The sequence below is a fragment of the Lepisosteus oculatus genome, chromosome 28 (assembly GCF_040954835.1).
Source record: "Lepisosteus oculatus isolate fLepOcu1 chromosome 28, fLepOcu1.hap2, whole genome shotgun sequence".
NCBI classification, from domain to species: Eukaryota; Metazoa; Chordata; class Actinopteri; order Semionotiformes; family Lepisosteidae; genus Lepisosteus; species Lepisosteus oculatus.
Window position 1 is genome coordinate 749,980 of NC_090723.1, and position 12,581 is coordinate 762,560.

Sequence of the window (12,581 nt, forward strand, 5' to 3'; positions counted from 1 at the left end):
TGCAACAGGAGCCCCAGGCGCTCGGACCCCTGCACTCTTCGGAGTCTGGGAAGAGGAGTTTCACTCCGTATAGAAGAGCACGAGCAGATGAAGTATCTTCGAACCCAGTTCTTCTTGCTCAGAGATGTTAAGCCCGTACAAACCTTTATTACTCTCCTTCGGGCTCGTATGAGCTCAAGCCGACAGGAAGTCCAGGGTGGATAGTGGCGAAGTGAAAGCTGAATGCAGACTATGAATAGAAACAAGACGTGTTATAAGGATCATACTCCATATATATTATACCCTAAATAGCATTTCTACACAATAAGAAACCAGGTCGCAGTTGTCCTGTCAGCAGGCACTGTATTTACTGTAGGTATGAGCTTTCGATCACGTCATCGGCCGGCTCGCGCAAAAACAGAATTCTTCAGCGCTCGTCCCCTCGCTCAAGCTCGTGCACCAGGTGGCGCCGCGGCGCGGCCCCGGCCGTGAGCAGGCGCGTGGCCGTGCCTCACCTTGCGCTCCGCCACAGCTGGAGTTCACGCCGCAGGCGGTGCGCGCCCCCGTGGCTGCTCCCAGCTCTCGCCAGTGGGTTTTCCCGAAATCGGTGCTTGCGCCTCTGGGGACGGCACTTTGTGGTCAGGACAAAAGATACGACAAAAATGAGTCGGTAAGTGAAATATATCCCAATCCGTAAGAGCTGTAGACCTTGTACTGGGCATTCCTGCAACCTTATTAAGATGGTGTGATGTTTTGGGAACACCGCAATTAAAACAAGGAGAGGGCGCGAGGTAAGACTTTACTTAAAAACAAAAGGTTAGTAAAATTAGTTTTTCCTCGTGTAAAAAACTTTATTTTTCTTTGGCGAGCGATTCCCTAACCTGTACTGTACCCACATCTCTACAATACCGTTAGCATTAATCAGCTTTAACGCTGAAAATTCCCGTGCTGTTACAAAATAAAACTCCTTCGCTACTACCTAAATCGTGGAAGGTGAAAATTAGCGGACAGAAGACGCGTATTAAACAAAATTAAACAGCAATAAAATATGTTTTTGTTACTGTCGATTCTGTTGTTTGTTGCTGTTGGTTATTTGAATAGAACAGAAATTAAAACCTCCCTGAAAACTAAACAATTCAACTATTTACTAACGGCAGGAAAATTCCAGCAGATGTTTCATTATCCGCCCGTGTCTCACGCCGATTTTCACTGCTGCAGTCTTCAGCGGGGGAGGGCGAGGCGAGGGCTCCACAGGGTCTGCGCCTGTTCCTCTGCTAAAAACGGCGCCTTACTTTCTGCAATAGTGCACAGAAAAGAAAATAGGTGCCCCAGATCGTCCTCTGGTGTCGTCGTGAGGGCAGCCTGATCTAAAAGATTCCGTGCTTTCGATATGTCAGATATGTCTTTTTCCCCTTAGTTGATCCTGATACACCACTTATTTATTTTTCATTTCAGACACGTAATTTGTTGTTTCAGGTCCAGAGTGACTTATAATTAGCCTGGAGTTTGTCAGAAGTATTTGAACAGTTTTTAGGTATTGCTGATTGATTGCTTCAGTGTTGATAAGGACACTAAATATCTTTCAAGTAAACCATTTTGGAATATTGTTTGCCAGGCAGTATGACTCTGCGACCTGCAGCCTAAGCAGAGCCCTTTGTGTCTTTAGGGAAGTTTTGACATTTTTCATTCTGCAGTCCTCCCAAGGGCCTGCGCGCTGTGTGTGCGTGGTTCTGCTGTCCTGAGAAAGGTGCGAGGCTGGCTGTGCCTGGGCAGCGATTGGGCATTTCTCCAAGCGCAGTCATGTGACCCAGGGTCCTGTGAAATGGGATTTAGTGCTCATGGACTGGAATTGTTCTGTCGTTGTTTCAGAATGCTGTCTGTGCCAGATTGAAAGCACTGGATGGTCAATTTAAGCATTGCCTGGACTGATATTTACTTAAAGCCTTGCAGACGTCTCTCGTCTTTATTGGTCCAATTCAGGGTTGCAGTGAGCCGGAGTTTGTCCTGCAAGCAAGGCAGGGCACACCCTGGACAGGACACCAGCCCACCGCAGGGCACACACAGACACACACTCACTCACACCAGGGCCAGTGTGCCCAGAAGCCAATTAACCTACCAGCGTGTCTTTGGACTGTGGAAAGGGACCAGTGTGAACATGGGAAAACATGCAAACTCCACACAGACAGCACCCCTGGTCCGGAATTGAACCCAGGGCCCCCGCGCTGTGAGTCAGCAGTGCTGAGCAGTGTGCCACCCTGCCATTTTATTAACTAATGACCATAGCGTTCTGTTTGTTTGCACCACACTGACTAATTACCCAATGGTCTCCACAAAACCCTGATGCATCACTAACAAGAACTTGGTTCCACTGGATTTGTTGCATCTGTGCTTTTATTTCTTGATTTTCACCAGTCTTCATGTATGAAAGACATCATCTCACTCTCCTGTGAGGTGTTTATGCAACAGTCATAGTGACTCGTGACTATCATGATCAATCATGAGTGAATATTTAATCAATGAGAGATACATGTGCATAAACAGAGGACAGATTGCTGCTGGATTCCATGTTTCAGCAGGGGCTGTATGCAAGACTCTGAGGCAGGTGTGCAGACTGTTCCAGCAGGATGAACGTTCCCAGGCTGTGCGGAGGAACCGTCATGTTCATCCTGCTGTTTTCTGTGTGATCGAGGGCAATAAGGTGGTGACCTTGCTTATGGATTAACTGCAAGTCCTGCCATTGATGTTTCACCCGAAATATTGAGAGGGAGGGGAGAGTAGGCTTTTTTATTCCTGTTGTAGGCTACTGTTTAGATTTGATACTGAACTAAGTTAGTCTTCAACAGGTGGTTCTGTAGCCCAGGGGCCTTGTAATGAACAGAACTGTGGCTCTTACATGAAGCCTTGATAACAGTGTTACAGCCCAGGCACTGTGTGCTAATCCTATTAAAGACTTACAGCATTCCTCTCTGTTTGTGCTGGGTTTCTACTCTCTGTGACTGTTTCCCTGGCTGTTTGGAGTTTAGCCGTCTTCAGGTACCTGAACTTACTGGCACCATAATATATTCTTTCCAATAATAAATAATCTGGGTAGTACAGAAATCCAGTTGCTACTTAACAAGATGTTATATTTGGTCATGGAAATTTGGCCATGTGTGAAAATCTCACTGTTCATCACTACAAACAATTCAATGTTGTATTGTCAATAAACTCCAAAACAATATTTTGGAAGTCTTTTTAAAAGTTAATATGGTTTTACTGATTAAATGAGGCTATAAAGAATAAGTAGCTTTCCGTTAATTGATGGCTATTGGTTATAAATAATGTGATAGTTCTTTTAAATTATTTTATAAATTATATAATGCACTATTAAGACCTCTTTTAGAATATTATGTTCATTTTGGGCCACTGCATTACAAAAATATATTGCTTTTCTTGAATCAATTCAGAGTAGAGTGAACTAGAACATTCATGGTCTTAGAAGGATGTCTTACTCTTACAAACTAGAGGAACGTAACATTCTTAGTGCTGAACAAAAAACTGTTGAAGACCTGGTTCAAGCGATGAAAATTCTCAAAACCATTAGGAAAGATGTGGAAACTGCAGGAGCCAGAAGACTGGTTGCAGCCTGGTACAAGCTGCCCAGATGTGTTTTATTGGTGATGCCGACACCCTGGCTTCTACCATGAAACAGCTGGATGAGAGTCTTGGGTCAGTTAGGTCCTAGCAGCCAAACAAAGCTGGATTTCCTTCCTCAGAGCCGGATCACAAGATATTCATGTTAAATAAGCTTTTCAAGAATCTTTGCAGTATGAAAAATAGTTCCTAATTTATGAAGACCATTTTTCTAAATATAAATACATTTATCAGTCCTGTCAGTCTTACTTCCTCCGAGATACAGAAGCCTGACTATTATGTCTGTAGCCCCCCAGAAGTATCCGAACCCTGTATCTCATATTTTATTTAGAGTGATGTTCATTTTTAAGATGCTGCTGGATATTATTATCCCAGTGACCAGTGGGCATGAAACCCAGAGGTGTGTCATACTTCAATGCTTTGTGAGGTACAAGATTAAGTGGATGGATGTGGTTATCTTCTGTGCAACAGTAGGATTAAATCAGGATTCAAATCTAAGGAAAGGTGCACTGTGTATCTGATACATGAACACGCCTTATTGAGTCTCACCTGTTGGTTAATGTTTGACTCATTTGGTCAGAGGTCAGGTGGGTGTTGCCCTTTTCGCTTCCCTTAGAGTTTGTGAAGATCAGCACCAAGGGGGAAGTCTGTGAGGTTTCCAGCAGATGTCTGGGAAGACGGTTGGAAATCGAACTGGCGAAAGGTAGGAAGCTAGATGCAAATTTGGTCTTTGTCCTCAACTTTTGTTCTGTGTGTTCACATACAGAAGGCACCTGTCTGAGCTACAAAAACAGACTGTCTTCTGTCCAGAGTACAGCGTGGATCACAAGCTGCTGGACTGGAGGTCTCGCAGACGCTGTTGTTTACGAGGACATCACATTTCCTGTCTTCTTTAAGAAGCAACACTATAATCATTTCTGGTCAAAATCAAAACCATTATGATTTTATAGCACCTTGTTTTAGAATGACGAGTCTGAAAGGCAAAAGAAATCTGTGATTTTATTTTTCTGTGAGGTAAAAGCAGTGTTTTGCGCTAATGGGGTGGGTGTTTTCACACCCTAGAGAGAAACCCAGGAAATGTTAGTGGTGAAATATACGTCACGTATTGTGTCTCACATTTTGCGCAGGCTGTGTTTTTAAATTAGTGCAAAGACAGAAGTACTACGAGAGACTCTGAATGTGAAATGACTTGTGTACAGTTTGGAGACAGGAAGTGCTGTGAGGAACAGAAGAGTATCATATACCAAGTATGTTTTTCAAATGTACTGTGTAAAAGTGCACAATTTCTCATTAGACTGGTTAGTGTGCTTTTATTGAAAAACTATATTTAAGTAATGTATATTTATAACATAAAAATATAGCCTAAAGTGCTGGGTTGATTATTTTGGAATAATATGAATTAGAACATGAGGTTTGTGAAAAATTGCTTAATTTGTTTGGTACAGGCTTTCTAACCATCATTGTTTAAAATTAAATGTTTTCTTTGAGTGTCCTGCTGTATGTATTACTTGGTCAACATCAGGCCTGTGTGTTTTGGAGGGGTGAGTCAACATTTGCCACAATGAACTGGTTTTAATTTTTTGGACTTTGGACTTGACTTACCGAAGCCATGTGCTTTAATCCATTAAGCCTGGCATGAGGCTTATCAATGATGAAAACTAAAGCAGGTGTTAAAATCTCTCCAGAAGGAAACACGGGGGAGAAATACATGCTTTAAAAGTTTTCTTTCTTCCCACAGAATAAAAAAACCCAAGTGTTGCATCTGAAAGTGTGCTGTGGCGAGGACCTGATGCACATCAGCACTTTATAGCTCGACCAAGTCGTGTGATGATTTCTGTTTTCAGATGAAAAGCCGCTCTTAGCAAGCTGGTCCAGTCGAACTGCCTTGTTGCTGTGAATCCCTGGATGAGAGAGCAGACAGCCATGGACACCGTCGTGATTGTGGCGATCGGCGTCCTGGGCACCATTTTCCTGGCCTCCTTTGTAGCCCTGGTGGCTATTTGCAGACATCGGTACTGCCGCCCCACCAGCCTCCTGCACCAGTTTGAATCCAAGTGAGTTCGTGACCCTCACTCCTGCCTCCTGTCAGTCCTGGGCCTCACTGTCTCAGGACACTGACACTGGACAGAATCTTCATCTCAATACCTCACACTGAGATACATTCAGGTGCCATTTAAGCATGAATCTTTGCTATATTCAGATTAATAAAACTTTAATTGTCATGCTAGAATAATACTAGTTTTTTCCTTGTAAGAAAAGAATGTATAAAGGTCAGAAAGTGACATTCAACTCTCCGGATGCTGAAGTAATGGTTACTAAAAGACGTGTGATGTGTTTGACATTTTTTTGTAACGGTAGAAGCTGACATTCTCTATTTCAGGAAGTAGGTTAGTACAATGAAAGCAGCGTCAAAGGTTTTCATGAAACTATCCCATTGTGGCTTATTTACCTTGCACAGAAAAGAAAGTAACCCCAGTCATCTGTTCAATAACTGCCGATCAGTGTTGTGGGTTTATGTGTAGAGAGTCATTGAAAATCATGTTGGTCATTTCTTAAAATAACCAGGACCTTTCAAATGCAGTCAACAGCTAAACTCTCTGCAGTGCATTTTTTCACCCCCTAATAATCTGTTTTGAAATGCACAGTGCCAGTATTCCGTTTAGGTGTTCAGATTAATTGATGTTTCTGTCCAGCATGAGGGCAAATGGAACCTTTCTCAATGGAGTTTATCAGACTAGATGGTGACCTGGTGTTTTGGTTTCATTAGAGTCATAACCGTCTTCTAACAGGCAGTGAAATCAAAGATGCCAGCAGTTATACTATATTGAAATGAGCAGTGTTGGAATTCCGGGTCAGTGTGTGTCACACAACACCAAACACGAGACGTACCAGGCACAAGCCCAGCAGTGCGTTTGTTAGAGCAGGACCTTGTTCACATGCTGAGGAGGAATCAGCTTGGGAGGACAACTGCTTTATTATTGTATTGTATTGGGTTTTCTGCAATTAATTTCTCCTGCTGCCTAAGGTTTGCCTATTTGCCTAATACAGATATTGTAAAAGACCATATGTTTTTTGCAACTAATATATCAAATGAAAACATCCTTGTATCCCTGTATGATACCAATCATAACAGCTTAGATTTACTTGCAGCAGGTTCCTGGTTCTGTACGTGATTGGCTTTGATATCTGAATGTTTAACCAAGACAATGCTGTGTCAGTTGCGTATTTGCAAATGTGAAAATCTGATTTGCCCATTGAAAGCTTAAGTTAACTGCTCAATTATCAGTTGTCACAGAAGTGTAGTCTAGGTTATAGGCCAGACTTCTCCACAACAGCAGTACAGGAGTTTTGTAGCAGGGCTAACATGACGAGAGTCTCCTCTGTGCTGCTTACATGAGAAACTCAACAGCCATGATCATCTGCACTAGGTACTATATTTCTTAGAAACCTCAGAAAACCTTGTTTTGTGGTAGTTTGAGACCTGGTGATTGTTAATAGAAGTTCTTGCATTTAGACCAGGAGTGTTGGTCACTATGCTGACCAAGCTGATTGATATGCTATCCACAGACAACTCCTTATCATATTCATTACAAAGTATAAACGTGTTTTACATGGCCAGAGCAAACAGAATAAAAAAACCTGTATTGTTGTGACCAGTCCTACAAAACTGGTTTCTCCAAATGCACTTCTGAAGACTGGGGAGTGAAACACTGATACAGTGTTATAAGAGGACTGTGGTACTTAGCTCTGGGTGACAGGAACTCCACCTGGGAATCCTCTGGGGAGATCTCATCAGTCTCGCGCATGAGTGCAATCTAAAAAAAAAGGAGTGAGAATCAAGTACGTAATGGATGTACGTCGTTCTTGTCATTTAGCTTGACTTCGGAGATTGTTAGCTTAGTGATCCGAGGATCTCATCTTTGACAAAAAGTGGCCAAGCAGCTTGTTCCATACTCCCACAACCCTTTGTGTAACTATGTGCCTCCCATTCTCCACTTTCAATGCATTTCCCCTTACTTTCCCTTTTTGAATTTAATATTCAGACAACCCCTTCAGAGATCTGCTCAAGACCGTTAGTTCATGCTTTAGATCAGGTTACATGCAGTGTGACATCACCCTGTGTTTTTCCCATCTTTCCTCAGACCTACAGTGGACCTCATCGGGGCCATGGAGACGCAGAGCGAGCCCTCCGAGCTGGAGCTGGACGATGTCATCATCACCAATCCCCACATCGAGGCCATCCTGGAGAACGAGGACTGGATCGAAGACGCGTCGTACGTCAGATTTGTGGATTTTGTTTCAGCTCCTCCCGAAAGATCACGCTAAGCTGCCCTGTTTCCGTAGGCCGCACTCACTAGGACCCCTACCTGCTTCCACACAACAGGGCCTTTCAGAGCCGCGGGGAAGCCAGGATGCCACCCAGTAATTGAATTACTAATTATGCTGAGGGACTACAGCACTGGGCTGAGGGACGAACAAACAGAGTGTCCACCGCTTACATTGTGGGCGTTGTGACTAAACCAGTGCATCAGTGAACAAGTCCGTCCTGTATTTCACCAACAGGAGGTTCCCAGTCGGACGTGGACAGACTCGGTCCTCTTTTTCCCACCTGGCGATATGTGTAACGGTGGTTTGTGTTGATGTTGCCTTTATTTCAGCACATGATTTGTGTTCACAGCAGTGTTTTGTTGGTGCTAAGCACAGGTTCAGGGGTGTTGTTTTCTCCTCTGGTAAATGAGATGGGTGGTATGTTTTTGTGCTTTAAATGTTTTAGGTACCTGTTCTGAGCACAATATTGAGCCTTGATCTAGCCCTCAAAATAAACATTTTTGAGAAGGATGTACCATGTGAGGAAAAAAGATTTGCATTTGATGTGGATGAGGCTGACTTACTGCAAAATAATATTCTTTATTTCAGAGGCCTGGTCTCTCACTGTATTGCTATCTTAAAGGTAAGCGTTTGTTAAAATATAAAACAGTTTCTTTGAAGCAAAAGTATGTTTTGTCAGCTTGTTGTGCTATATTTATACCTGTTAAATTAGTTATTTTTAGATCACAAAAGTTCATAAATGACCCTTCATTAGATTCTTTCTTGTAATTATTTATAATCAATTACTACCAAGATTAAATGAAAAAAAAAGAATTAGCCTACAAACAAGATAAGTACTAGAAAAATTAATTAAAGGATATTTGTCAGACATTGATTATCTGTTGGCCGTTTCATTGTGTTAGTTCTCGGACTCTCCCTTGCAGATCTGCCACACTCTGACTGAGAAGCTCGTTGCTATGACCATGGGTTCAGGGGCAAAGGTCAAGGCCCCGGCTAGCCTCAGTGACATCATCACCGTGGCCAAGAGGATCAGCCCGCGGTACGTGAGCGTGTCTGTCAGCAGCTGTCGTGCCGCAGCGCAGCACAGCGCCCTGTGTGATGCTCACTGTGTCTGTCTCCTCTCATTCTGCAGGGTGGACGATGTTGTACGGTCAATGTACCCTCCCCTGGATCCCAAACTTCTTGACGCCAGGTAAGTGATAGCAATAAATCATTATTTTAACAAAGCTATGAAAGTGAAAGCATGGTTATCTCAGTTGTGGGGCAAATCTTGTTTACATGCAGTACACACAATCCAAACTACAGATCGTCTGATCTGAGCTTGTGCAACACCGATATACCACGAATCTTGAGGCATTCTGATTTGCAGTGTTTAAAGGCATGGAATGTGAGTTCTTCCAAAAACTGGTCAAAATATTAGGAACCCCACTTAAATGAAGAGATTTCCAGCCCCTTTCCCATATCCTGGGATGACGGCAGGGCTGAAGGGCAATAACTTCAGAGCCCTGTGCAGAACATGCCCCCCCTTTCCAGAGCGCAGCCAGCTGGTACAGTTTCCTGCCTCTGTGAAACCCTCTGACTCGTGGCGTCCATCCCCGCAGAGCCGCCGCCCTGCTGCTGTCCGTCAGCCACCTGGTCCTGGTGACCAGGAACGCCTGCCACATGTCCGGCAGCCTGGACTGGATCGAGCAATCGCTCGACACCGCCGAGGGCCACATGGCCGTGCTGCGGGAGGCCGCCCTGGCGTCCGAGCCCGACAGGAGCCTGCCCGGCGCCGAGGCCTTCCGGCAGGAGCAGTCCGCCATATAGACCCGGAGCGGCCCTCGGACAGCAGCCGGAGCCGGGAGCGCTCTGGCCCCTGTCCCCCCAGCTCGAGATATCCCGCTCCTTCACTCGGCAAGGATTTTAGGGAATGGGCAGTTTCCGACACATCGGCGGGCCTCACGCTGGTAACACGGAGGTAGCTCAGGTAGACTGTTACTCACATGACGGATCATTCACACGGTACTCACTCCGGCCAGCACAACAGGGTTCCTGAAAGGAAAAGGAGTGCAGGTCAGTGATGTAGTGAAAATTAAGGTCCTTAAAATATCACCGTTCCTTTCCTAAAGCCATTTAATAAGAGCAGTCAGACGTTGTAGGCTGAATTTCTTTAGTTTTTCTGCTGTATTTTATTCTGTTAATTGGTAAAGAATATATTTTGTCTCATATGATACAAAAAGTATTAAAGTATAAGCTCTTTTCTTAATAAAGAATCCCTTAAGGGTCTACACCCTGATCAGTGCATGGTGGAGACCCCTGCCGGCCATGGTGTGGCATAGCATGTGAGCTTGCATTGGACTCGAACCGTAAATGCAGAACTCTGGCGGATGGGTTAGGGAGGCACTGCAAGAAGTTGTTTTTGGCAAACAAGGCTCATTCATTCACTCACCCTAGATATCTGACTTCACATCAGTCGAGCACAGGCTGCCTACAATCAATAGGAACAGAAAGCACAGTGTTAACATTTGCTGTCACAAGACGGATTAGACTTTAATCCATTCAAGACAGTTGAATAAACTGTTCAGTCCAGTAGGAAGGTCTGAAATCCAGGTCAGTGAGAGGTGCTGGGTTTGTCAGCTGGCTATCGAATTAAAACATTTTCCCTGACACTTGTTCCACAATAATTATTATACATTAAATTCTGTATTGAAGTGCATCTATAGTACAGTATATATATATACCTGCTTGTATAGGACTGCTGAACCAATAAAAACCAAAACACTTGATCACAACTAATAGCATAAACTTCTAAAGAAAACTAATACATTATGTAATCTCACTGGTTCTGCAAAAAAAAAATCATGCACATTTTACAAGTAAAATGTGTGCATTTAAAATAAGATTTTGTACAATGCACATTGCTGTTAAGAAATCACTTTTGTAGTTAGTATTTTTTGTAGTAAAGGCATGCCTGCGATCCAGTTCTTGAAGAGAAATATTGTGGACATACTGAGTAAAGTATGTGCTTTTTTAAAGTAAGATGAGATGGCAATAATAGAATGAGACATTGATGGAAACGGGAGGCTTCATGTGTAAAAAATAGTGTAATCATATTTATTGTTAAAATACCACACTTTTCCCCCACTTGCTAATCATACTCGAGAAACTTTGTAAGCATTCTTTCTGTGCTGTTTTTATGCTGTCAGCTCTTACCTGTGTTACTGAAACTATGAAACACTGACACATGCTTTGTTTCCCTCTGTATAGATTTATACAGGCAAATAAAACATTTTCTAAAAAAGATCCTCCTCTTCCAGCCTGCAGTTTCCGTACAGAGAGAAATTCATTCAGAACATAGACCACAGACCACACTGCTGATCGTATGCACAGAATACCATGAACAACATTAATTTCTGGCATGAATATGGTATTTAAAAAAAAATTAACAATGTAATGGAAAAGAAAATCTAAATATGTAGGATTAACCCCAATTCGCACTGATCCTTATCACCACAATGCTCTACTGGCAATTACAGGCAAGTCTCCAGGGCTCCAGGCTGTGCTTCACAGGCACATGTTCATAACATCGGGAATGCAGCCTGGTCAAGCTCTGAGCCCTGCCTGCTCAGCTCAACATCCTCTGGAGCTTGCTGGTTGTTCCTCTGCAGACTCAGTGGTACCGGTTCCTGGACAACATTCCTCCAGGCAGCTTCAGCAAAAGTTCTGGGTGGTTCTATACTCAGGCCACTTCTGCTCTTTGAACACTGCAGCTGGTGTGAGGATCAATTGCAACCTTTTAATATTCAGTCTCAAGTCTTTAGGTTTCCAGAGAAGACCCTAGAAGACGGTGTTTCCAAAGAACTCTAAAGTAAAAGCAGACAACCCAAACTTTTTCACCTGGCAGGAATGATCCGTGTTACACAAATGTTCATGTTGCAGTAACATGGATCTGGGCAACACGAATTGTGGTCTTAAAAATGTGGTTCCCCCCCAGAGTGGACACAATGCACATGACCAAATGAAGAACGATCACAGAGGAGACATGAGATGTGTGTGTGGTTTCTGACAGTGGTGTCCCTAATAAAACATCATTAAAAACATATTCACACTGTAATGCTAAAAGCACCATTTTCTTTTCAACTGCTACATGGGCATTTATTTCCGGTGTTTTTCTCCTCGCGGCAGTGTCACGTAGCATGAAAATTACAAAAAAAAAATATATTTATACATATTTATATGTTGGGGAGTCTGTTAAAAACGCTGCACCTCGTTTTGATCGAATATATTTTGAGACGGTTCGCCCTCCGTTCCGAGCAGTGTCGTTTCTTCCACCCTCGCTGGACAGACTGCTGACCTCCTCAAGACACTCTCCAGGTACAAACAGACATGGCAGGTCGTACACTACCGACTTACATTTCGGCACTTTACAGAAGAGTTATAAAGATACAAAAAGTGCAGCACATTTCATGAGACAGTTATTTCATGTACAGAATCCAGTCGCCCACTTTCCCCCAGTTTAGAACAGTCCTTTGCTCTTTTTCAGGTTTTTTTGTTTCCAGCTAGGAAGGGTGTTGAACTCATCCCTCTTCATCTCCAAAACCCTCTGAAACAGAGAAACACAAAAATAAACACTTTTAAAGAGGTGTTTACTGATCATG

At 43.3% G+C, this 12,581-nt stretch overlaps 2 protein-coding genes across 16 annotated transcripts in view; one reads left to right on the forward strand and one right to left on the reverse strand.

Moving 5' to 3' along the window:
• The first annotated feature begins 456 nt into the window (after positions 1–456).
• On the forward strand, positions 457–11,226 carry tmem98 (transmembrane protein 98). 5 transcript variants are annotated; one of them, XM_015361922.2, is made up of 9 exons: positions 457–649; positions 4,229–4,315; positions 4,740–4,859; positions 5,457–5,666; positions 7,755–7,886; positions 8,530–8,563; positions 8,865–8,980; positions 9,074–9,133; positions 9,543–11,226. In XM_015361922.2, exons 4-9 carry the CDS (start codon positions 5,518–5,520, stop codon positions 9,748–9,750), a joined length of 699 nt encoding a protein of 232 aa, XP_015217408.1. In that variant the 5' UTR covers positions 457–649; positions 4,229–4,315; positions 4,740–4,859; positions 5,457–5,517; the 3' UTR covers positions 9,751–11,226. The 5 variants fall into 5 exon arrangements, with proteins under 5 accessions (XP_015217408.1, XP_015217411.1, XP_006638156.2 ...); XM_015361925.2 differs by lacking the exon at positions 4,740–4,859; XM_015361923.2 differs by lacking the exons at positions 457–649; positions 4,740–4,859 and adding an exon at positions 658–770.
• Positions 11,015–12,581, reverse strand: part of svild (supervillin d) — a 73,845-nt gene continuing 72,278 nt past the window's right edge. For all 11 annotated transcript variants that reach the window (XM_069185768.1, XM_069185770.1, XM_069185767.1 and 8 more), the window contains one exon: positions 11,015–12,526. In XM_069185768.1, coding sequence (XP_069041869.1) covers positions 12,440–12,526 — 87 coding nt within the window. In that variant the 3' untranslated portion in view covers positions 11,015–12,439. The remainder of the gene's footprint in view (positions 12,527–12,581) is intronic.